Source organism: Carassius gibelio, chromosome B12 (genome assembly GCF_023724105.1).
Source record: "Carassius gibelio isolate Cgi1373 ecotype wild population from Czech Republic chromosome B12, carGib1.2-hapl.c, whole genome shotgun sequence".
NCBI classification, from domain to species: Eukaryota; Metazoa; Chordata; class Actinopteri; order Cypriniformes; family Cyprinidae; genus Carassius; species Carassius gibelio.
In genome coordinates this window covers 18145250-18172118 of record NC_068407.1, presented here as the reverse complement: position 1 = coordinate 18172118, position 26869 = coordinate 18145250, and the positions used below count along the sequence as shown (strand labels likewise).

Sequence of the window (26869 nt, the reverse complement as noted above, 5' to 3'; positions counted from 1 at the left end):
GTGTGTGTGTGTGTGTTTTGGTCAAGTAAATAAAGAACTTAGGAATTTATTTCTTCTTTTTCTTAATCTTACTGAACATTTGAACAGTAGTATAAGTCAGCAGAGGATCTCAACAGTTTGATGACAAAGTTTGATAATTTGATGACAAAGTTTTTTTTTTTTTTTTTTTTTTTTAGTTTAATTTTAATTGGATCACATTCCTGAATTTTAATAAAATTTATGATAATGTGCAAATGGATGAAAATGTGAAAAACAAACATTTTTATTCATTTATATTAATTTTGTTGACAATATTAATACTGTGTAATGTTTTCTGTAAATGTATGAATATAAATTGAATTTATAGGTGCTATAAACTCAGAAGTTATCCTAATTTTATCTAAAAGTTCCACTTAAAACCTGACATCCTTTAAAGATGGTCAGACACACAACCTGTATAAATGTATTTATTTATTGTATTTTATTTTATTTTTTATCAGAGAGGAGGTTTAATATAACAAGAGGGTTATTCCAGCTGAGCTGTATCTTTTCATGATAATTCCTCTATCATGCTGAAAGGGCCCATGTGCTGCCCTAGATGCAAAGCCTTTTTTATCAATAGGCTTTCAGAAGCTCATCTCATTCACAAGTTTATGCCTTCCCTGTTCTATTGTAAGCAATGTCAACTAACAACTCAGTGTTAAAAGCATTGGGAACATTTATGTTGAGAGCTACATATGGTATGTTAAAAAAGATTAGTAAGCAGAAAAGAGATGCTGCTCTTTAGTTCTGGTCTCATGTGTGATGCTCTCGAGAGGGGAGTGGGTTCAGGGTGAGGTTTGAATACACACTGAAAGTATGAGTGGCCGTTCCATCGATCAGCACCACTCTTCCTCGAGTTCCTCCAACACTGAGGCACTTTACCTGGAGAGCACTGCGATGGGACTCCTACACAAAACCATCAGAGGTGCCTCAGGTCTCACAGAATGTCTGAAATTATCCCGTTTTTTCAGCAAGGTGATCTGTGAGACAAAAACAGTGTGCTTGACTCTTCAGGAACTTGAATGTTGGGTTGTCCCATATAGAATCTCCTGCCTCAGAACGTCCGACCCGTCATTCATTCATTCAAGTCAAATGCATCATTTGGGAATTTATTATTAATTTTGTTGATATTTTGTCTAATTCACATTCAGATACCAATAAATGCTCTGTTTTTATGTTTACTTTGTAGCAGGGCTGTTCAGTCCATATAAGCTGTGAATGCTCTGCGTACTCATGCCATTTGAGAGAATGGGTTTGTGGACTGGCTAATTAATATAAAATTCCTCTGTCATTTGAGGTGTTACTTACATAATCTATACTGTATGTAATTGTCCGTAAACTGTTACTCAGTTGAGAGTCCGACTCTCGAAACATTAGGCCACGACTTCCCCGTCGCAGTAAGTTGTTGCCCTACCTCATATTAGTCATCAATCGACTGTATGAAATGCAGATGATCCACATAGGACTGGGGCGGGGCAAGCGCATCGAATGCGTTAATAATTTTAGCGCCTTGTTTTTCTCCATAATTAATCTAATAAAAGTGTTAAATTACCAGCCCTAATTTTATATATACATATATATATAAATAAAAAAAAGTGGCTATTTTAAGCTCCAAATAGACAAAAGCACCATATATGTAGTTCAGATTACTTGTGTACTATATTCTAAGTCATCTGAAGTAAAAAAATATATTTTTAAAAACAATCATTTTAAGTTATTATTTAATGACAATCTTCCCACTAACTGTTTGCTAACTGGAGATTCACTCTGACCAGACCACAGAAAATATCAGTTCAATTTTCTAATGAATTGTTCTGTGTGTTATTTGTGAAAAAAACATCCCATCCCAATTGTGAATCAAATTAACTGGTTCATTGAAAATAACTAACCCACAATAATAATATTTTCACCATCTGTCATGGCCACTGTTGTATACGAAGAAGTGTTGCAGGAAATTCTCATGAACTGTATAATTAACATCAAGTGAAGTCAGAAAATAGTAACAAGATTTCTATTTTTGGGAGAAATGTATCCTTAAGTGTCTCCTTACCTTTGTCCTTGAATAAAATAAGTACAGGTGGGAGATTGGTAGTCTCAGTCATGCTGGTTTAGGGTGAGCCAGAGTAATTGGCCTCCAACCGGTGGATTCATTAACACAGAATCAAATTCCATGTTCTCATTTGAAATAGCAGCAATGTGTTGCATGCTGTGAAGCAAATCATACGAGTGCTGTCTTTACTTCTGAGAATTACTCATTACAGTCATATGATATAAGATCCTGAAGATGCTTATCCTCAGAAGATCTTTAACCTATTCTGTAATAAATAACCCATTGTTTAATAAAACCCAGCAGATTTAATATATAGACCTCATGTCCTGTAAGTCCAAGTGTCATCCTCAATATTCAGAGCTCACCTCAAATGCTCCTTTCTTCAAAACCACATTTCCTCACCCTTTTATGAGGACAGTGACTCAGATTGTTTACAGAGCATTGCATACCCAATTACTGCAGAGTGGCACTAGTGCTGGGGACACTTTAAAACTTTAGCTCGCAAGTTACTTAACAAAAAGTAGTAAACTACATCACAGCTATTTAAGGAAGGAATTTCATTTACGAAGGTGTTTAATATCCATTTTGAGTGTTGGGAGGCTTTAAAATGTTTTTTTTAGGTTTCTTAAGAAAATATAGTTAACTACATTGAAACTATAATTTCTAATAATTTAACTATAATTTGTAATTATAATAGTACAGTACAGTAGATTATAGTACTAAACACTAAAGTTGTCACTCTGTCTGCAAATGAATTAATATCAATTAGGATACAATGATAAGATTTACATTTAACAAAATGGACATATTAAACTTGTTAAAAAATAAGTTTTTGAGTATGTGTTACTCTGAAAGCTGCTCTTTTGAGAACTGCCGCTGATAAAATCCGGTTAACAACATTAATATAATTGCTACTTTCAGTTAGGTAAAATTCTAGGTAACACTGTGATATAGGAACCAATTTTCACTTTTAACTAGTTGCTTTAGCATGCCTATTAATAACATATTGGTTGTTTATTAGTACTTATAATGCACATGACCACAGTCTACATCCCTACCCAATGCCTAAACTTATCAACTACCTTACTAGCTATAAATAATCAGCAAATTAGTAGTTTATTGACGTTGTCATAGTTAATAGTTTGCTAATACTGAGAATTGGACTTTAACATAAAATGTGACAAAATTCTACTAATTGTATGTACTCCATTATGACAACGTTTATCAGCAAAGCATTAAAAAGATGCAGATATGCCAGCATAGAAGATACCCAGGATTATTTTTTTAATCTTTTCATCAATATTTCACCTTGTTGTCTCTGAGCTCTAAAGGATGCCACATTTTGCTCCTTAGTAAGAGTAGGTTATTTCCCTTGGTTGTGGATGCAGGCAGCGATAATAGAGTACCAGTCAGCATGTCCTGGCTGAAAACAGGCTGATAGTTACAGCTGCCCGATAACAACAGCCTTCTTTTGTGCCCGGCCTCATTCCTCATTTTACCCTGCCAAGATAAAGACATCAGAACATGATGGAAATCTAATATAACTTCAGCTAAAGAGAAGACATTGACAGTGTTACATTCACTATGATGTATTACTGTGATGCAGGTGTCAGAGCGGACTTAAAACGTGTGACTTTGAATATGAAATGCTTGAGACTTGACTTTGGCATTCGAGTTGCTGTTACTTTTGACTTGAGCTGTCAAGAAATTGTAATATCAGCCTATGAGGTCATTGAAAACATGGTCCCATTGTTCCATGTTGATTACGGAGTTAGCTGGATTTAATTGTTGAAGATTTGACACAATCCTGGATTATTCTGTTCATCAAAGCTCATCTGAGTTGTTGTCATAGCAACAGGTCCTTAAGCTCAAACCCGCTGAGGAGCAGGTTTGCGTAACATGAACAGGATTAGATGGCTTGCGAAGGTGATACTCGAAGACTCTACCAGATGCTGCTTCACGCCGCCGCTTGATATTACAATACCATTAGAATAATTTCAATTTATGATACCATTAGAAAAGTATATTTAACCCTTAAGAGATTATCATGATGTGTTTCCCAGCTGCCTAAGAACTCCACTTTTAGAAGACTTTCTAATAGCAATCTTTCTAAATTGCTTTGCTAATAGAATAGTTGAATTAAATTGCTATTTACTAAACTTACAGAAAACTATATAAAATTAATGCAACCTGCTGAAATGTAAGAATAAAAGCATAATAAATTGGAAATGATATAATAGTTAACCTGTGCTGAAATGGCTTCGCTTTAAGAAAATCCAGAAATATACATTTTAATTCTAAATTCTAAATATTGTGTGCATTTTTTCCCCCACTGATTTCTAGCATTTAACACATACATAACATGACTTAGACAGTTTTTGTCATAATTTAACATGATTTTTAGCATGTTGCTAGCATGTTTCTGGTATGTTTTATCACATAGCCATGTTTACAATGATTGGACAGGTTGCAAATATTTTTATTGTAAAGTATTTTATATCTAATATAACCTAATAGTGTAAAATATACAGTATATAAAATATTTGATTTGATTACAGATTTTATTAGTACTAGGCACAGAGAACGTATTCAATATATTTTAATGAAATCTGCATCTTTGCTAGAACAATTAGCTGACCTGGAATTCCCATAGAGTAAACAAGATAATTTTAGCTTTCCAGTGCCAACCAGCAGCTTTTCTCTTCAGCTATTACAGTCACTGAGGCCATGAATCTGGGTCAGTTTAAGTGTTTGGTAATTAATTTTCTTTTTCTTGTAGTATGTGACCTGATTTTATCCATCACAAGTCACTGCCTTATGTTAAAATTACTTAATGTGTTGTATTTCTAGCCATGGCAGCATTCAGGAAAACTACATTCTTTTATTAATATTTACTAAGACTTACAGACCAAAGCCCAGAATTTGGCTTTAAGGAATAGTTCACCTCTAGATGAAAATGTTATGCAAATTTAGGACTACTCACCCTGTAATGAGATCTGAAGAAATATAACATTCCATCACTTGCTCACCGATGGATTCTCTGAAGTGAATGGGTGCCGTCAGAATGAGAGACCAAAACGGCTGATAAAAATCATAACGACAAGTAATCCAAACCAAAAAGCTGCACAATTCTGTCTTTAAGATGGTTTAACTGTGAATACCATCCCATAATCCATAATGACACTTCCTCCAGTGAAACAGTCCCTTCACTGTTGTCCTTTCACATTAAAATCTACCAACATATTTGTTTAGAACTTTTTAGAACTCTTTTCGATTGTGAACATTAGAATTGTTATAATTTACATGTTTTGAATTCTTTACATATTTTTCTCCGGATTCAGATGAGACAACTTTTTTTATGATAGAGACCAGTATTATGGATAGAGGCGCCAGAGGCAATGGTTTGAATGAGTTTAAAAATGTTTTAATGATAGATTTGTTTCCTACAAACTCTAAGCTTTTTGCTTCACATGATGTTAATGGACTAGAGTCGTTTTTATCAGCCGTTTAAACTCTCATTCTGATGACACCCATTAACTGCAGTGGATCCCTTGGTGAGCAATTGGTGGAATGCTAAACTTACTCTTGATGAAAGTCTAGGATGTGAGAATCGACTCTGGTAGGACTCAAATCTGCCAGGTGTTTAGTTTTTATTATAATTTGTACATTTAAAAGCATTGCATCATCTTTACACGTTGTCTGAGTAGGCTGGTATTCACGGTGGGCTTAAAGTGGATGTTTTTTGTTTCATGCTGTTAGTACTTGGGATGGCCAGTGGTGTTTGAGATCCGTCATTAGACAGACCCCAGGTGGCAGGACAATAGAGCCACAACAAACTGATTCTGGGTATTCAGTGTATTTGTAGCCTTGTTTGGATTAGCCTTGCAGATAGCATCAGAGAAACAGAATAGCCTGCCAAGAAGTTTGATGAAGAAAATGTGTGGTTCTTCCCCCGTGGTGAGGATACCTTACTGTTAGTGTTCAGCTGAATAAAATTTGAGACAGACTCAAAACTGCAAGAGAAAAACAACGTCGGTGAATTTATGAATTTACAGGTGCATAATATTTCTTATACTATTAATATTAAGAAGTAAGATTATTTATTTATTTATTTTTGTATTTATTTCGTTTATTTTTGTGCAAATATTTCCAATTTATAATTTTTTTTTTGTTTAAAGATCTTTTTTAGTACTGCTCTTCAGAAGCTAATACTCATGTTTCCCAGAAGACCTTGTTCATCCAATTAAAAATGTTCCTAATCTATTTCTTCTGAAGGCATAATTAAATGTTTTTTTTTTTTTTTTTTTTTTTTGCATTTGCATTTGCATTTTTTCTTCAAAAATATTGTTGAAAACTGGTGTTGTCAGAAATAATGTATAGGGGAAACGTCTCAGGTTACGTATGTAACCATGGTTCCCTGAGTAGGGAACGAGACACTGCGTCCTCAAGGGGGCGCTTTGGGGAACACCTCGTCGTGACCCGTGTCTGAAGCATACAATGAAAAAACACCAACTTGTTGGCCGTCGACAGCCTCCGACGTCACTACCGGCGCGACTATAAATCAGCACCGGGAGAGCACATCATTATCTTCTTCGTCTGAAGCTTGCGTCCGAAGCATGGCAGAGAGCTAGAGGACGCAGTGTCTCGTTCCCTACTCAGGGAACCATGGTTACATACGTAACCTGAGACGTTCCCTTTCGAGGGAACTTCGAACTGCGTCCTCAAGGGGGCGCTTTGGGGAACAGTATACCCACGCCGCCATGCTGAGGGGAATGCAGGCCAGAATCATGGCGAGCACTAAGTACCAACTCTACCATTACTATGGGAGTTGCCCCTGGGACGTTTAGACGGCTGTCTGTGACAGTACCCCTTACGGCCAAAAGGCCTAAGCTACATACCCAACTTAATTGTTAGGGCCTCTGCCCTGGGTAGAGCTGAAGGCTTGGAATCAGGAAAGATTCCTTTAAAGGGATACGGCTAAGAACCTAGCATTTGTACCAAGTCCTGCCTGTCACACAGGGGCTACCGCTAGCTTACGCATAAGCTTGCTGAAAGAGCTGTCTCAACAGTTCTCTAGTAGCAACACCCTGTTTAGATAGGTATCCGAGGATACATGGGTTGAGTGGCGCCCAAGATGAACGGGGCTTTTACCAACTCAAGAAAGGGCACGAAGCAACCGCGCGAAGCCCTCACCATATAGGATTTTAGAAAGAACGCAGAATACTAGCGTGCAAACTTACCACAGTGTGGATTTCAGAAAATGTGCAAAGACTACACGTGCACACTTACCATAGCATGGATTTTCAAATACTGTTCTAAGGAGGGGCTCTCGTGGCACTCTGATAGAGCAGCTCATAGATGGAATGTTGCATCTTAAAACAGTATGATTGAGAGTCATCAACTCGATCTATGGAAACAATACTGGAGCGCTCTGGGAAAAAAACAGAGAACTCCGTCTCGTACGAGAGGAGAACTCCGAGCTCAGAGTAGCGCACTCATAGGTGACCCTTTTTTTGGAAAAAGGGGAGCGCTGCTAAATTACCACGAGAATCACCCAAATAGCCCCTCATGTTGAGAAAAGCGATGCTTGAGGTGTATAAACAAATACACACTGGCTGAATGGAGCCCAAGGAACCAAGGTCTAATCATCTCAAGAAAGGGAACGAAGCGTTACCCCTCATCGTACAAGATTTCAGAAAGTTTGCAGAGTCTTGCATGCAAACTTACCACTTGTGGATTTTTAGAAAGTGCGCAAAGCATTCACATACACACTGACCACCATGTGGTTTTGAGAAAGTACACAAAGCTTAGCGTGTGTACTTAAAGGTTCCTAAGCATCGTAGAGGAGCTGAATCTCACGGGAGAGGCAAGCTCAATTTTACAAACCTCGGGTAAGGGGAGCATCACCTGAGGCAGCATATACAAGAAGACTTCTGTAACTGCCACCTCCACTTCCCGGTAGATACGACAGCACCCCTAAGCGGCCAGGAGACCCCTCGGGGTGACCTGGCCAGACATCCATGAAATTCCCTGCAGTGCTGTGCCAGGCCTGATGATCAAGGAGGCTCCCTCAGAAACCTGTGATCTCAGCCGCCTAATACCGGAACATGAAGCCGGATGGCTGCTGCTGACGAATGTTTAGTAAACACTGTAACTGAGCACTGCAAAGGAAACTCAGACAGAGTTTATTAGTAGACACGTAACCACCAGCAATTAAATACACATAAGTATATACAGCGAGGGTTACATTTACTCACTCACCCTCCTACGCCGGAGCCCCGCTCAAGGGGTACCTCCTTTTAACCTGGACCATCAGTTTCAGGTTGGTTGCTATGGACATAGAACCATAAAAAATATTATAGGTCCAGCATAGGAGACTGTTACGCGAGAGGTTTCCACCTAACCTCGATCAGGTGGAGAGCTGGTGGTTACAGGGGAATTAGGAAGGGGAGGATAAAAGCAGAAGTTAACCTTTTGAAGTTGCATATACGCGTTGTGTCTTTTCTTTTAGTAGATACCTCGGTATCATTCTGATTCGGACGAGAACGCTGCCTCATCTAGATCATACCTCTTAGGTTCTGCTTACCTCCTCGTGACCCACGATTCCTCTAACCCCTGCCCGCAGGTGGGGGAGGAGCGCGAGTTGCGACACTAGCCTTCTGTTCCCGTCTTTGATCCTCAGATCGAGACAGGCCAGGACCCCTATGTTGTTTGGGCTCAGACCTGGACCTTCGTGGGACGAAGGATCTGAAAGCAGCAGAGCGCGCCTTCGTCTCCCTGAACTTTTCAAATCGCCGCCTCAACGGAAATACCGAAAAGTTCAGAAGGCGAAACCTGAGCATCGAGCAGAAAGCATTTTCTTTCCTCCCGATGTCTGTTCATCCACAGATGTCACTCCGCTGCCACCATGGCCGCCATAGTCCTGCCCCATGGCGGAGGCAGCCTGCTTGGTAGCATGGAGAGAGATCCGTGGTGTGGCGCAGCTCAGCTACCAGATCGGAAAAAGGCCCCAGCCTCTATCCAGGTCTCTTAGCAGATCAGTCTGATATGCTTGAAGCACCAGCATTGTGTGTAATAAAGCCACAGCCTGACCTGCTACTGCGTATGCCTTGCCATTTAAGCGAGATGATTTTCTGAAGGGGCTTAGATGGCAAGGAGGGAGATTAAGAGAGGAGGTTTCCCCTGCAGAAAGAAAACATTTTTCACATATAAAAATGTATAAATTATTTATAAAATTTTTAGCTCTTTCTACAGGGGCATTCCCTCCTAGCCGCTTTCACGTATCACCTCGATGTTGGCAGATTACTTTAATGCCGAAACCGATGGATGCAAGAAGAAAACGGCATCATTCATTTCTTTTTAATCTCTGTATGGAGATCATGCACAAATGAAAGGCTCACCTGAGCTGGAGGGTTATGGTCAAAAAGGTAATTTTCGCTCAATAACCTCCAACAGCTCTACATACGCAGGGCAGGAGAATTGAGAAGGCTCAGTCTCAGCTTCTTCACCATCCTTAAATATCTCCTGCTTTTCCTGGGTAAAAAACCCAGCAGAGCACTAACCTCAGTATGAGAAAGTGTTAAAGATATAACATCATCCTCCCAAGGCTCTCTCTCGTCCGCCGCCCCTTTTTTTTTTTTTTTTTTTTTTTTACAATCTCGAAAGGGAAAGTCCCTCTTTAAACCATTCAGACAGATCCATCTGTATTCTCACGAGCTCATTTTCTTTCCTGCCTCAGCGTGGACAGATCCTGAACCGCGGGAAGCAGATGGCTTGCCTTTTTTTTTTTTTTTTTAGAAGAGAGACGAACGAGAGCGGAGCTTTTTCCATTGAAAAAACGCTCACAGTGCACGCAGATTGCCTCCTCAAAGACATCGCGTGCGTGCTCTTCACCCAAACAAATGACGCAAAGATCGCGTGTGTCATCGGGTGTCAAATAACGCCGACACGGATGCACACATGGTCTAAACGCTTGCTAGTTGTCGCCATGATAAACAGAGAAAGATCGCCCTTACCGGTTCTTTCAGATGCACGCTTCAAACAAAACAGTCAGTTGAAGATGAAGAAGATAATGATGTGCTCTCCCGGTGCTGATTTATAGTCGCGCCGGTAGTGACGTCGGAGGCTGTCGACGGCCAACAAGTTGGTGTTTTTTCATTGTATGCTTCAGACACGGGTCACGACGAGGTGTTCCCCAAAGCGCCCCCTTGAGGACGCAGTTCGAAGTTCCCTCGAAAGGGAACCAATGTTACTTACCAATGAGAAGAAACAAAGCAACCTCGGCATCTGATTGCAGGCCTCCCGCTCCTTGAGTTCCTCCAGTGCTGGAAAACTGATCCCATATTTACACAGGTTCTACTTCTTGCCTTATTGTAAGCCTTCTGTTGTTCTGCAGACGTTTTCCTCTTTTGTTTTTCCATCCGCCGTCTCTATCTTTCGGTCATCGCTCGGCCCAGCTGATGTCCGTCTGCATTCAGCGCCCTCTCATCCCCGTCTCATACCGTAACTTTAATTACTCACCCTCATGTCATTCCAAGCTCGTAAGACCACTAGAACACAAATTAAAATATTTCTGATGGAATCTGAGAGCTCTCTGACCCTCCATAGACAGCAATGATCTTACCATGATCATGGAAGATCAGAGAACTCTCAGATTTCTACAAAAATAGCTTAAATTGTGTTCTGAGGTTGAACAAGGTCTTATGGTTTTAGAACGACATGAGTGTGAGTAATTAACGGCAGAATATATATATATATATATATATATATATATATATATATATATATATATATATATATATATTTTTTTTTTTTTAGGTGAACTAACCCTTTAACATATATTAAAATGGACAACAGTTCTTAGTTCTTTTAAATTGTTGTAAAACAGACACACACACACACACACACACACGCATTACACCTAATTATTAAGCTTGTGCCCCTGGTATGCTTTTTATCTGAACAACATGACATCACTTTCAGTCTGTGCACAAACACTGCGTTTGAGTGCTACCACGCTGTTGCCAGCGTTTAACAGGAAGCACTTCCTCAGACCTACTTTATTCCAAGTAGGGCCCTCCGGAAGCTTTGGTTTATTACGATCACTGCTTGAGGTGACAGAAGAGCTCTTCAGCCAAGACTGTTGTGGAATTTCCCATGAGCTAATGCAGAAGATGTTACATGTGTCTTGCACATGAATCCTGAAATAACAGTCCCAGGCCCACTCAGTATGGTTTCACTGCATCTCATCTAATAGTTTAGGGCATAATATTCTGCGAATCCTCAACTCCTTTCATTTTTTTCCATCTTTTCACTGGCCTATTTCTCTCTGTGCCCATTATATTAGAGAGCTTCTACTTTTCCCACCTCCCCCACTCCCCTCGAAGCTTCTGCTGTTGTCTGCTGGCCTAATGAAATGAGACTGTTATTGGAATGTATTAGGCCAGGCTCGGTCCGATCCAGGCAGCCGGCACGGATGCATTTCCAGACTGTCATGCTTGCTTTCATGAACAGAGCTTCATCAGTGGACTTAAGGATTTATCTTCTGATTGCTTTCAGATGGCAAGGTGGAGGTGACAAAGGAAGGGATGAAACTCTGCACCATGGGACCGGGGAAGGTGTTTGGAGAGCTCGCCATCCTCTACAACTGCACCAGAACTGCTACGGTACAGAGTGAGTGTGGAGAACAACAATGCACCTGCACATCCACAACTGCAAATTATTAAAGGGGTCATTCCTCGAGGTTAGATAAAGTTAGAAAATATTTAGCTGTAACTGTAATCAGAAAATAAAAAAATGTGTAATTAAATTACAGGTACTTATGAAAATGTTAACGATTACAAAGGAGGATTAAATCTGAATATTTTCACACACACATACAAATTTGATTGATTTCTTTCCTAAATTGCACTGACTGTTCTAAAATGTGAGAGTCCAGTATTTCAGGAGTTTCGGACACAAAATGGGACATGCGCTTATTTAATAACTGTTTGATTTCCCGTCTGGAGTCTGACATTAATCAGTGTGGAGTCCTACTGTAAGGTTAACCCTGCTTGCTTTAAATGTTGGAAAATATTTAACAGTTTAGGAAATTTAGAAATGTAAATTTAGAAATGTAATAAAAAACAATCAGTTTTATTACTCTAATAAATGTATTGAAATAGTTACTAGGGGTGTAACCGTTTCGGTACAGGGCTTTCGGTACGGTGCATGTGTGTACCGAATGACCGAATGCAATATTTTGTGCGTGGAAAATAAGTACATTTTCGTGTTTCCAAACGAACATATTAAGTGGCGGAAGTCTCCGCGTTCAGCGCAAATCCCGCCCTGCAGCTGATTAAGGCGCAAGCATCTCATGGCGTGTCCGTTTTTAATTCGACTCCCATGTTAACAGGTTAGAGCTTGCAAACTACCTGCGTGAGCCGTGCGGAAAACGCGTGCATGCTAGAAATAGAACCGACGCCTATTTTTCATTCGACACGCAAACGTGTTGGAAGCGTTTCCAGGCAAAATAGAATAGGAAAATATGTTTATATGTCATTTTGTACACAAATACATATTAATTCATGACACTTTGATGTTTGAAAGTCTATAGGTTGACATAAATTCAGATATAAATGTCATTAAAAAAATAAACTAATAATTATCGATTTTCAAATATTGCACCTGTCAAACATAGTCTATTTTGCCGTCAATACTGTTCACGGTGTCCTTTATCAGTAAGCTTTATATTTATGCTCAACATGAAGTATAGATATTGTTGTCATGAAGACAAGATCCTGGTCTGTCGGTGGCCTCCCTGTCACAGGCACAGCACGGTTCTGGTGAAGCATACAAGCTGGGATTGGTAATGCTGCACTGTAATCATAGTTATTTATTTATATTTTTCATTATATTTTATTATATGATATTGGTTTGAGACTGAGAGTATTTTATTTAGTGGAGAATTTTGCAGCAGTATTTTATTGCTTATTCTTTTTTTATTGTATCTATATTTTATTAAAAAGTATTTTGAAAAAAGAGTGTATAGTAATAAACAACCTGCAGTTTAATGTTTGCATTACTGCTGAACCGTGACTTTAAAACTGAGGTACGTACCGAACCGTGATTTTTGCATAACGTTACACCACTAATAGTTACACTACTATTACATTTTTAATAGGGTTACTTGTAATCTGTAACTTATTACATTCCCAGAGTAACCTTCTCAACACTGGATGACTCATATTAAAACACATATTGAGGGGACGTTTTTTTTTTGGACATTTCTTGACCATTTTCAAATTTAGTGTACCTTTTGTGCAAAATGCTAGTTACAAATGAGCACATAATTGCTTATGCTGATAAACAAACATACATGCATAAGCATGAAAATGCACATAGAAAGACTCTTTCACTTCATAACTGTGCAAAGACAAACCACAATCTGGAGTGAGTAACCATGGAAACACACACTGTGTTGTCATCCTTAACTTAGCCAGAACAGCTACTCTCATGAGGGAGTAACCATGGAAATCACACACACACACGCACACACACACGCACACACACACACACACACACACACACACACATACACACACATACAAACACACAAACACACAGTCACTCACATATGCATTTCTGTTAAGGACACATACTTATATGTACATATATGAAGTGGCCTAAATTCCTCTGCATACTGTTTCTGTCTGCATCTCTTTAAATATTTAAATACAAAACTGAAAATGAAATATAAGGCATGATAGTCTCATGATTTTTACTGTTCTGTTTGCACAATAAATGATTCAAATATAGTCCTGTATTGCTCTCTTCATGTCTGACGAGGTTCATATGTCTTGTATTTCTAAAACAATACGACAAGCAATTTCGTATGCATATCAGCCAGGCAAAACAATTTGCAAGCCTCGCTTAATTTAATTATCAAAACACACAATGCATAATGGCTCTGGTTCTTCCCCTGCTAAACCAGATGCAACACTGTTTTATTAGAAGATTATATATTGTTTGTCTTGCTGTGTGATGTTACTTCAGTCTTTGCTAAATCACTGATCTTTCTTGTGTTTCATCTTTGTTATTGACACTGGTAGGGATGTTAGCTTTGGTGTGTCTAGCGTGTAACAGTGTGATATATACCAGTGACGGAAAGAGGTGAGTCAGAATCTCTGTGTCTCGTCTGCATCTCTTAAGTGCAACAAATGCCAGGCCATTTCCTCAGATTTGAAGAGAGCTGCAAAGATAGGAAACAACCACAAAGCCATTATTTTGTCAGGATGAAGTACAGTTCAAGATTCAAGATTTTTATTCATCACATACACAGTTATATAGAGCATATATAACCAGCAGTGAAATGTGAGTGAGGTCCGCTCCATGGACAGTGCAATTACAGTCTTCTGCATCTTAGACAAATGCCAATACAAGTTCTCCCCATCTCCCTCTCTCTCTCTCTCTCTCTCTTTCTTTCTTTCTCTGTCTCTCTTTTTCTGTGCAGCAATATGTTGCTTTGTAAAATCTGATCCAACAAATGTTTTATTTTTTTGCTGCTGGTTATGTTTTTTTTTTATATTCTTCTTTCACAACGTGATCTTATGCTAATTTGTATGTATTTTACATAAAATGTGGTTCTGCAAGACGTAAGTTTACTTAATTTTTTAAAGACACAAAGATGTACAATACTGATGTATTTACAGCATCTAAACGTACACAAGTATTTTCAGCATTTTAACATACGATACTGATGTATCGATGACACATCGATAATTGAAACTTGATTATTTAATTATTATTAATTTCGGTTGTCTTATCGATGGCATTATGCTTTCAATTGCATTGCTATTTCTCCGAAATGCTATGACTGAAAATAGAGCCATAAAATAAACCAAAAATGCAACCTAATTACTAAAGTAATTAATTTAATTAATACGCTGATCTCCAAATGTTTAGAATCCATATGTTTGCGGGGAGTCCCAAATTCAAGCCTTTATTCAGTGATCTTCATCTCCATCCTGAGCAGCGACAATAAGCGTCAAAACCCTGCACTGACACACTTCAAATTCAAATGTTGCCGCTTCAAGAAATGGCAGGAAAAACAAACACTCATTGGCTTTCATCTGCTTCATCACAGATTGCGACATGCCATGTTTCTGGTGTTTTATATGTTTTATATATTTTTATATACACTATAAAATTAGTAGGTTTAGGTTAATGGGTAGGTTGAAAAAATCTTGCTTATCCATAAAATTATAAAAATGCACTGATACAAATATCTTGATAGAAAAGATATGTAAATATTTTACATTTTTAAGCAAAAAATAGGTAGATGTATGGTAATATATGTGAACCAGGAATGGGCAAATATAATTTTAAGAATCGGATCTCTTTCGAAGTATGAATTAATTTGGCTGTGTGCCACAGGATGTTGAACTGGAATTTAAATAGGAATTACATTAATTTTTGGAATGTTAATTGGTGTGATTATATCATTATATATAATTACCTAATTAATTTTGTCTGCTTATAATGCTGATAAAGTATACATACAGTGCATAACAAATTCAGCAATTACCCTTTTTTCTTAGAAGATATTTTTGGGATAAAATGTTGAGATTAAAAAAAATCTAGTGTAAGTTTAAAGCAGTTTTTAGTCAACAGTACATTACAGTTTGTTGACCCAAAAGTTTAAAGGTGCCATAGAATGCAGTGATACAATATTTTAAATTGTTTTCTGATCTCCCAAAAGTGTGTATGCGAAGCTTCGTCTCAAAATACCCCAAAGATAATTTGTATAATTGCCACTTTTAGGTTTTGAGCCAAAATGCTCTGATTATGTTATGTTGCCTTTAAATGAAAATGCCAGTAGTAGTAAAGCTTGTCTATAGGGATGTATGAGTGCTGAAGGTGTGAAGGAGTTGTACTTTATCAACACTGTAATGAATTATAGCACCTCTATGAATTATTACAGCACACACCACTGTGTGATGAAAGACAAAAACTTGAAACAGAAGATGCTACCTTCTCCTCATTCCCTGCATTGTGGGCAATTTTTAGCATGACAATGAAGATATTCCTTCTTCCAAGGTAAAAATCCTTCAGGACGTTTAAGGAGGTCATCCTCCAGGAGTTAAACAGGACAGAGGTGACAACTTGTCATGATCTTGTACACTCAATGCCAAGAAGGGAATTAGGTGAATTAGGGTGTACTCATTTCTGCAATCCCTCATTTAAACAAAACTGGCCAAGTTACTTATTGCAGCAATATTAATGGCATGCATTTCTCTGTTTTTATTAAGAATATGTTTAATACATTTCAATTTTGCCTTCTTAATCAGAAGGTTACACTCATTTATGATGAGCAATGTCATGGCCGTGCACAGACCTTTTGAGGGGCATGTGCTGAAACTGAAAAAGGGCACCCCCCTCCCTTTTTTTATATCAAGATTATTTAGTAAGCCTGCATAAAAGGAAGAAATGGTCATCTTCATGACAAATTCAATTAACAAAAAATAATAGTCTCAAAAGCTTTAGATTTATTCACGATTAATAACAACCATAATAATAATATTAGATAATTAGATAATATAAATAAACAGGGTTTTAAGGGCTTCTTTAAACCTAATTACAACAGCTCTTGTATACTCCCTCTTTTTTTAAATTTCATTTATAGAGAAAAAAAATACTTGGCTCATACATAAACATGTTAACCAAATAATACAAATTAGCTTATAAAACCAAACAGAAACCAGAATCTTTTTTTATTGAACTTTATGCACTTTTTTATGAACTTTGCAAAGAAAAAAATTATATATATTCTCTTTTTTAGCTATACTGTTTGGTTTTATAAGCTAATTTGCATTATTTGGTTAACATGATTATGAATGACATTGAGAAGAGGGGAAGGTGAGCAATGAGTCAAGTATTTTTGACAAACTTTTTTGAAATATAATTTAAGTATTTATGTCCAACTCAATTCCAGATTATAAGAAACTATAGCCATACCGTAACTATAACATATCCAACATGCATCCGCCTACCTGGCATAAATTTGATACTGTGGTGGACCAGGGATGTTGGTCTCTTGAAGGTCTCTTATTCACAACACGTTCCCTAAAATAAGCCAGCAATGAAAAAATAAATAAAAACAGTGTGAAAAGTACAGTTGCAGTGAAAAGCATTTCTGAACGATCACGTGACACTGAAGAGTACTGAACTGTAGTAATGTTGCTGAAAAGTCAGCTGTGATCACAAAAATAAATTACATTTTAAAATATATTCAAATAGAAAACAGTTATTTAAAATTGTAAAAATATTACACAATATTAGTGTTTTTGCTGTATTTTGGATCAAATAAATGAAGCCTTGGAATAAATCATGAATTACATTCTGCATGATAAAATATAAAGATTTCACAGTGATCTTCTGTAAAAAAATGTTTTAGTTACTACTACATTTCTGTAGTAAAACCATGTTTTACTACATTTTATACATGTGAGGACGAGCGGAGAGTATACCATAACATGATTAGCCTAAATGTTAATACATTAAGTGTATCAGCAATCATAAATCAAAGAAGAAATTTCTTAGAAATATATGTTATCTAGGTGGCGAGGATCACTCGTCGCTTTGTGTAAGTTCCAGTACGAAACAGCGCGGGGGCGCACCTGTTATGATTTTCCGATGGTAAAAACAAATTATATGTTGTTGTATTACTTATCAATATATAGTTTTTGACCAGTGAATGTGTGGAAATGTGAATTTCTTTTTTGTCCGTTATTAAAACGGCGACGGCGCCTGCCGCTGCCGGGATCACATTACATTTTCATCTAACGTTATAGGTTACAAACTAGATTTGTAATATAGACGGAGCACTCAGTTTTTCCTGTGGTAAAATGCATTTGGCCAAAATCGCATTTTATAAAAGATGAATTGCTACTGTATGCACAGGCTATTTAAGTGTTGGCTATGTATTGGCTATGACTAGATGGCAAATGCTAGCCCTCTCTCTCAGGCGACGTCCCACATGTCTCAGTCAGTGAGTCAGTCAGACATCAAATAAATAAAATATGAGCCTTAATAGACATAGTGTTTAGTAGTACTCATGCAAACAACAAGATATTTATTTACCCTTCGCAAAACTTTGTTCAGCTCAGCTGTTGTCTACTGTGTGGCTGCTGTGGAACTTCAGTTGATTCAATGAATATAGAGGGGGCGGAGTTATCAGCTTACTGACAGCTTGAGGATCGAATTAGATTTACACAAGCTCGTTTTAAGAACTTTCATTTGCTAAATATTTGTAAAAAAAGGACAGACAGACGTAAAGGCTGACCAATAGCATTGATAAAATGATTAAAAAAAAAAAAAAAAAAAAAAAAACCGGTATAAGGGCAAAAAGGGCATGTGTTCTGCACAGGTTGAGCCCTACCTGTGCACGTGCCTGAGCACTGTGTTTGTATGTGCATGTAGATAGCACACACAATATTTTTTAGGAAATATATTTTTTATTTTATGCAACTGCTTGGCATAAACAGCCATAATTAATGGTCTAATTTTATTAAATAAATAAATAAACAAATACATAAAGGCTTATTTTGACAATTATTTACTAATCTAAAAAATATCTTTTGTGTGTGTGTGTGTGTTTATTGTTATTATATTTTGTTCTGTAACTGACATTAATTTTAATATCTTCCGATGCTCCATACTTACAACAGTTATATGAATTTCATTTAATTTTAATTACTTGAATTCATTTGCAAATTGGAATTCTACATCCTGTTTGTTATCATGATTCAAGTTCAAATCAAATTTAGGAATTGCTGTGGATTGTTGGCAGCATTCTCAGTTCAGTTCTCAATGGTGATTCACACTGATGGCAAGCAGCACATCCTAAAAGCAGAAAAAAAACAAGGAGAGAGATCAGGAGAGAGGTGAAAAATAATGACGCATACATACATCAAGATGAGACCAAGCAAAACTGATTTAGCTTTGCTGAGGCTCTCCCCGGTGATCTCTGAGCTCACTGATCTCTATACACTGCCTAGTCGTAAACTACAAGGAGTGAGCTTCTCCGAGACGTGTGCTGTGACAAGCACTTATCACACCAGAAGAATAAAAGATAGAGCTTAAACTATACATGCATGATGATAACATTTACAAAAACATTATGCAAGTTACACAACATGTTAATCTTTCTGTAATACACTCTCTGTTGGTGGTGTTTCAGTAAACACACAACATCAGTACAACAGGGAAAAGAAACACTATCTGTCATTTACAGTACCTCATCACAGTGCCCACTGAGAGACCCAGATTCATGCAGTGTGCTTTAAAAGAAAGCTTAAAAGATTAGTTCACTCGAACAGAAAATCCTGTCATCATTTACTCACTCTCACGTCATTTCAAACCTGTATGACTTTCTTCTGGAGAAGAAGTTATTTCTACTTCTGTAATGCACCACAGAAAGAAACTTGTACAGGTTTTGAAATGGCATCAGGTAATAATTTACCATTTGTGATGATATCTGCAATGATAGCTATAACTTGTGAGCTCATTGTGAGCAAAATGTAATTCTCATAAAAATATATATATATATATAAAAAAAACCTGCTTTTGATTAGTGGAAAAATTAATGTGGGTCACATTACTAATATCTTAACGCATGAGTTGTACCACATCTGTCTCATCTTGCATGAATGGAAGTTAGAAAGCGCTGTAGATGACTCCCATTTGAGCCCTCATTAGCTCTGTGTGGAGAAAGGTTCCATTCAGAGACAGCCAGCCACACAAACCCGCTGTTTAATTTCAGCACCCAGACTCATTAGGGGCATTAGAAGCTAAAGTTTACAGAGCAATGCATTATCTGTCGATCCAGTTCATTGTTGCATTAAATGCCACAAGTCGCTTGTTGCCATAGAAACCTTTCACATTGAATATTATTGGTGAAATCCCCAGGGGAGGAAATCGTTTCGCCCTTCGCTTTTTGGCAGTGTCCCTTTGCTTGGGTTTGGTATGGCACAGAATGTGACTTCATTAATACTGGCTTTTCTGATGGAAATACGTGCTCAGAGTTCAAGGCTGTTTAAGCGAGATAAAGCCACAGGTTTTCTCAGATGTGTTGCAGAAAGACAAAGTTTGCTTTAAATCGGTGGGTTCTTTCTTACGCAGCCTTTTGAGAATCAGTTTCCAAATCAGATGTTTGGTTTATTCTATTTGATAGTGCTGTTTATTTCAGGATTTTGTGAAAATGGCCATTTCTAGCTCCCTTGAAGTCATCATTTGCTCAAGGGTGAAGATGGGGCAGTGTTTTGTGACGATTTACTTCCTCGTTATAAAGTCAAAGGCTTTTCTAAAGATGATCGCTCAGGACTGCCCATTGCTTATAATGATCATGAGCTGCAGGATTGTCTGAATCTCTGGCTATAATATAAAGTCGCACAGCCATCATAATAGCAGTTTGCTCTCTGCCAGATTCCTCTCTAATGACCCAAACAAGGATAGCATGACTAACCTTTTAAAGTTGAACTAATGGGCACCTCCATTATCAAGTTTTAACGAGTTCGTTTTTTTCTAGAAAGAGAAAGTATTTCCTTTTTTTTTCTTTTTTTTTCAAAAGGAACTATTTTTTAGACTGTTTGTTGCTATAATAAATGTAAAACCTGAAGCGTGCAGAACATTTTTAATAAATGTAAATAATGTTTATTTATTTTACATTTGATTTTAATTTGAGTTTTATTTTTATGCAATTTAAATTAATATTCAAATTTAATTTATAATGATAGATTTGACATTTGAAGAGTACACTGAAAAAAAGATGCACAAGGAATTTTCCCTTGGAAATGATTACATTTCATGATTTAAAGCAAGTAACACACACGCACACACACACACACACACACACACACACACACACACACACACACAAACACAATCATTTAAACGTTGCATTTATTTGATCACTTTTTTTGTATGTATTAATATATTTTAAAACATGGTTTATTCCTATGATGGTAAAGCTGAATGCATGGTCTTTCAGATATAGTTTTAATATGCTGATTTGATGCTCAATAATAATGATACTAATAATTGTAATTATTATCATTATTATTGTTGTTGTTATCAGTGTTGAAAGCTGTTGTGCAGATTAATATGTTTGTGAAATAGAATAAATAAAAGGCTTTATGTTGTTATTTATTTATTATTAGTAGTAGTATCTTTTATATGAAAGCGTTTAAAAAAATGATAATAAAAACATTGGTAATGTTAGCGTAGTGTGCGTATATGTTGGTTTAAAGGATTTAAAATGTATTATGTTGCACTTTCTGATGAGACTACCAGTTCAACTAGTAAGTAATTGATAAGGATATTCCATGCATCAGTATTAACACAAACTGTCATGTTCTTCGGACTTCTTGTAATGTCTTGTGACCTTAAAATTCCTGTAGTGACAACCTTCCTGGTGTTCTTCAGTGTTGAGATGTTTGTACAGTTGTGAGTGACCTATATGGTAAAGTAAATGGGCTGTTAGCTGGAAGAAAGTGTGGTTTTGGGGAAAGTGGAAGTCGTCTGTACTAGTCTTCCAATCTCCTTCAAAAGCAGGCTTCTACAGCCAAAAGAGAAAACAAACCAGCACCATTGACAAAGAAATGCGCACCTTTTCTATCCAACAGCTGTGAATGACATCCATAACTACGGTCATTCTTAAAGATGGTGACAGTCCAGGAAGTTTGGTTGTTGAAAGCAGTTGTCACTCTTTTCACACCAAACTGTGTGTGTGAAAAGATCTATATTTAGTGCTCCATAACTGAAGAGTGATAGCCATACAGTATTCTGCTCAATGTTGCTATAGAACAGTCTTTGGAAAGCCAAGTCTTTTTCCATGCTGAAAGCATAACTGATCTGGACACAGATTACTGAACCAAACAATGAGGCAGCGCAGCTCTGGGGTGAACCAAGGATATTTGGTTGGCATGATGCTGTTTATCTTATTGCAAAGATCTGTATAAATTAATATTTTTGAATGGTTATTCAATCTAACAATAGCCAGGTTTACATTCAAGAAAAAAGTTTGAGGGCATCAAAATATTTAATGATATAACTGATGGAAATGCAGTTTTGGTGGTAAATTACAATTCAGATGTTTTATTTATTTTAATATATAGTATAATATATAATATATATAATATTTGTTTTAATATATATAAAATACATCTCTCAATTTTTATTACAGTATATTGGCTGATGTCAACAGCAAAATTTCTGGTACATTCTTTATTATCAAAGTGTTCCAGTGTCTATCTTCTTTTAACTATCTTCTGCTTTTGTGATAATGTCTTGCAAGATAGCAAGAAGCTTCTCACAGGGCTGATGAGTTCTGGTCGGCTGATGTGCATTACTGTGACAGAGCACTTGATTGGAACCACACGTTTCCTAATGAACATAATGAGTGGTTACAGTCTGGAGTGGCTGAATCACTATGTGAAAAAGACATGGAGAATCTGAACTAGACCCAGTGTCTTGCTCTCCCTTAACTCTTCTTCGCTCTCCACACCTCTTGAGATGTTAGTAGAGGAAGACTTTATTGAGTCTGATTAGGGTCATATGTGCCTGATCATAACATGATCTATATGATTGGAAGAAGTGACAGACAGAAACAGAACAGAGAAAAAGTCTTATAATACTTCTGGCTGTCATAGCACTTAGCTTTTCTTTTTTTGTTGAGCTAGCCTGAGCTGTATTAAGAATGTCTTTATTTTAGTTCCAGCTGCACAGGACTTATCCAAGCTCAAAGTCAATAGATTAAACCTTCATCATGTCTTCAGCTCCTTGTTGTGTTAATGATATAATCTAACACTCTTTTTCCGTGTGTGAATATCTTGGAGTGATTTATAGATAGTTTTTTTGTTTTCCAACAACATACTGGTTCATGTGTCATGTGGTGGTGTTTAATTTGTGCTACCATTTCTGGAAGTTTACTGACAGGTGGGCAAAATATAGTTATCAGTATTTTTTAAACCTGTAAAAGTACAAGTATATTAGCAACAAGACAAGTTTTGTCTTTGTGTGTGTATACACACACACACACACACGCACACACACACACACACACATACATACTAGGGGTGTAACGGTTCACAAAATTCACGGTTCTGTTTTATACGATACACTGGTGTCACGGTTCGGTATGGTACGGTTTGGTACATTTAAGATACAGCAAAAAGAAAAAGATTTTTTAAAAATAAATAATTTTATTTATTAAAACTAACAAAGTTTTTTTTTTTTTTTACATTGAACAATGATGAAGCTATTCTTTACCCATCTTCTATGGTGTTTTCTTAGCAGCATACTGTATAAAACAAAAACAGCTCCTTATAAAAATAATGAAAATGTTATATTGTTTGTAGTAGTTATGAACAAATACAAAGATGTAACTCTTTTTATATGAAACTCTATAACTCTTTATACTGAGTGTGTTTTTACTCAATTGGTTCTCTATTTGGGCTTATGTTTTTTGGAACAAAGCAGGAATTACGGTCCGGCTGAAATGGGCTCGTGAAGGAATATTGTAACGGCCTCAATTAAATTAAGCATGTTCTTAAAACCTGCGTTTTCCACTACAGAGTAAGGTCTCATATCTGCGGCTATAACATAAATGTACCAATCGCCGCTGTGATGTCTTTTGCCCTGTTTGAATCAGTTGGTAATGTCTGTCTAAATGCTGCGGGGATAGTTTGTTACGTGTATGTTTCTCCTTTTTTTAGTCTTGTTCCAGATACTGACACACTAGGGTGATGTCGGCGGAAATGAGTTGACATGTTTGAAGTATTCCTGCTGGTGTACCCTATTGTCATGTAGCAGATGAGACACACCGTTGTTTTTTTTATCCACCACTCTCTTGCCATCCCCATTATAGCTTACATTTTGCAACAAGCCTTCAGCGCGTACTGAGTGAGCGAGCGCCTGACTGAGTAGCCTAACATAAAAATATAAGTTGGTGTTTTTTTTTTCTTCGGGGGTGTCAGGGGCGATTGGGTTATTAGGGGTGTAACATTATGTATATTCATACTGAACCGTTTTCGGTTGCTTTCGGTAGCCACCTTGTTGAACAAATGACATTATATTTCAAACATTTTTTTTATTTTCCAAATGTAATTAATTAGTCCAATGAACCGTTCGGTACACAATGCGTACCGCGTACCGAACCGAAAGCAACCGAAAACGGTTCAGTACGAATATGCGTAATGTTACACCACTAATACATACACACACACACACACACATATATATATATATATACATACATATATGTATATATACTAATATATATATATATATATATATATATATATATATATATACATATATATATATATATTAGTATACAATTTTAGACAAGTTGTCTAAAATTTTGTGTGATTCCCAATGTTTTTCTATTTATTTTTCCTAACATTTTTTTTTGTGTGTGTATGTACATGATTATGGAATTTGCATTCATTTTGGGATGAACAATCCCTTTAAGTCCAGTCTTGTGTCTTTGTCTGATCTTCTTTTCTTTTTTATCTTTTGTGATTCATTTCAGAGCTGGTTGATTTGATTAATGGCATTACAACGTTATTTGAGATTTCTTTAAATCATTATGGAGAAAATGGATGGGGAAAACACTCCCAGAACCAAGGCTGGAAAAAAATGACGGGGGCATTGTTGCGCTCTGTTTAAGTTTAGCAGTCCCATAGATCATTTCCAAAGTAAGCCTTATTTCTTACAGAAATGTACAATAGTAACCATAGTTTCGGCCACAAAAAGATAATTAGCACTATTATTGCTAGTTCTTTAAATCTCTATGAATAAATAATGAATAATAATAAAACCTATATAGTTATTTCTCTAAATCCAGTTTTTTCCCCATTTTAATATATTTGGGTTCTGTTGTTATGGTTTAATTGAATTCTAATAAACTAAAAGCATGTCTAATAAATTGAATTCATAAAACATTAAGCATGTAATGGCTTACTAAATTGTCTCTTCAGAAATGAGTTTATGATTCAATACAACTTTATTATCAAAAATGGTTCTTCTTTTCAATAGTAATACATTTCGGTCACAATTTCTTCAAGTTAAACCGAATGTTTGTTTTAATGATGCTTTAACAACAAGGTTCGGGAGGAGCACATCAGATACTTAGCACTAATTAGCACAGCCTAATTAGCACAGGTGGAGCACACTTAAGATAATCAACAGGGTATAAATACAGCTGACTTATCTCTATCCATTGAAAGTTTATCAGCATCCCCCCTCCACCCCATCTCCTCCATTTAGAGTTCATTTTACACTTTTATATGGGGGATACTCTAGGTTCGAGCCATTCCCAAGCTTGGAGCCCTTTCCCGGACAGCACGCCAAATAAGCATTATAATACTTCAGCTAATTTTATGTAAGTGTGAACTCGTGAAATGGTTTTTCGTAAAGATTTTTGAGTTTCTGTTTGTATCTGACCATAGTTTTTCTCAAATGAAATAAATGCAGGTGAAGTTACTCCCAGAGCAGAGTGGAAGTTCATGTGTCCTCATGTAGTGAGACAATATGTTGGATTTTCCAAATTTTGTGACATTCCAGGCTATACTGTAAATTACATTTTCATGGCTGGGTTCCAAGATTTCCACTATGTTTTTTTTTGTTTTTTGCATCTTTATTCTTTTTGCATCCATGGAGAACCTTTAACATCTGTGAAACCTTAAAAGGTGTGCAAAAGGTTTCTCAGATTACTAAAATGTACTTTTTGCTAAGAAAAGATGGCACTTTTAAGAACTGCTCAATGAAAGGTTCATTGGGAAGCCAAAAATAGTTCTTCCACTGCATTGCCATGAAAACATCCTTTTGGAACCATAGTTTTAATATCTTATCCAGACATAGCTTATTCTGACATGCATAGCATGAAGCATACGTCCTTATGACATTAAACCGATTCATCCATTAAAACACAGCACATTCACATGTAGCTAATCAAGTCAGCTGCCTTTGATCAGGAAGTGAGCTGGTGAAAGGGGATGTTGTCCACGATCTGCTTTCTCTCCCTCAACGGTTTATGAAGAACACCTCTACAACATCCTGCCAAGCACTTAACTGCACACAGGGCCTGCAGCTCATGTGGCGTGGCCTGTGTTATATCAGTTTGCTCCTTGTAAAACAGGGGGAGGCAGGCAAAACCTGTCCCCTGCTAGGCAGTGCTATGTAAACATGCCAGGAGCCAACCGAGAGGAACTAACAAAGGTACTCACACTGAGGCAGATGGAATCTCATGCACTGCGTTCATAGATCGTCTCAGCATCTGAAGGCATACTCATGCACTGCCCAGAGCTTGTTCACAGGCTATCTGGTGAATACTGCACATAAAGATGCTAAGAGTAGTCTGAATTCACCAGAGCCCCTTTCACACTGCACGTCGGACCCGCAATATTCCCGTAACATTGCCTGGTCGCCTTCTGTGTGAAAGCAACCACGTCCCGGAATTGATTACCGAATTGAACCCGGGTCGGGGACCTAGTAACATTGCGGTAATCGATCCGGAACGAGCGCTGTGTGAACAAAAGCCAGATCTAATTCCGTATCGAAATGATGCCGCGCGTTATCGCGCGACTCTTTTACCGGCTGTTTTGAAGGAAGGAAGATCAACATTCGCGACGAAAACATATGTGCAAACTGTAATGAAGCAGAGATCAGTTAGTTCCTCACTTTCCGCGCTGACGCTGAGATCGTTTGCTTGCTTCATTTAAAGTATAACGTGCCAAGCGTTGTCGACTCGTACATTAC

At 37.2% G+C, this 26869-nt stretch overlaps 1 protein-coding gene across 2 annotated transcripts in view; it reads left to right on the top strand.

Annotated features, from left to right (window-relative positions):
- Positions 1 to 26869, top strand: part of LOC127968992 (cGMP-dependent protein kinase 1) — a 161029-nt gene that overhangs the window by 36360 nt on the left and 97800 nt on the right. For both annotated transcript variants that reach the window (XM_052570535.1, XM_052570533.1), the window contains exon 3: positions 11630 to 11743. In XM_052570535.1, coding sequence (XP_052426495.1) covers positions 11630 to 11743 — 114 coding nt within the window. The remainder of the gene's footprint in view (positions 1 to 11629; positions 11744 to 26869) is intronic.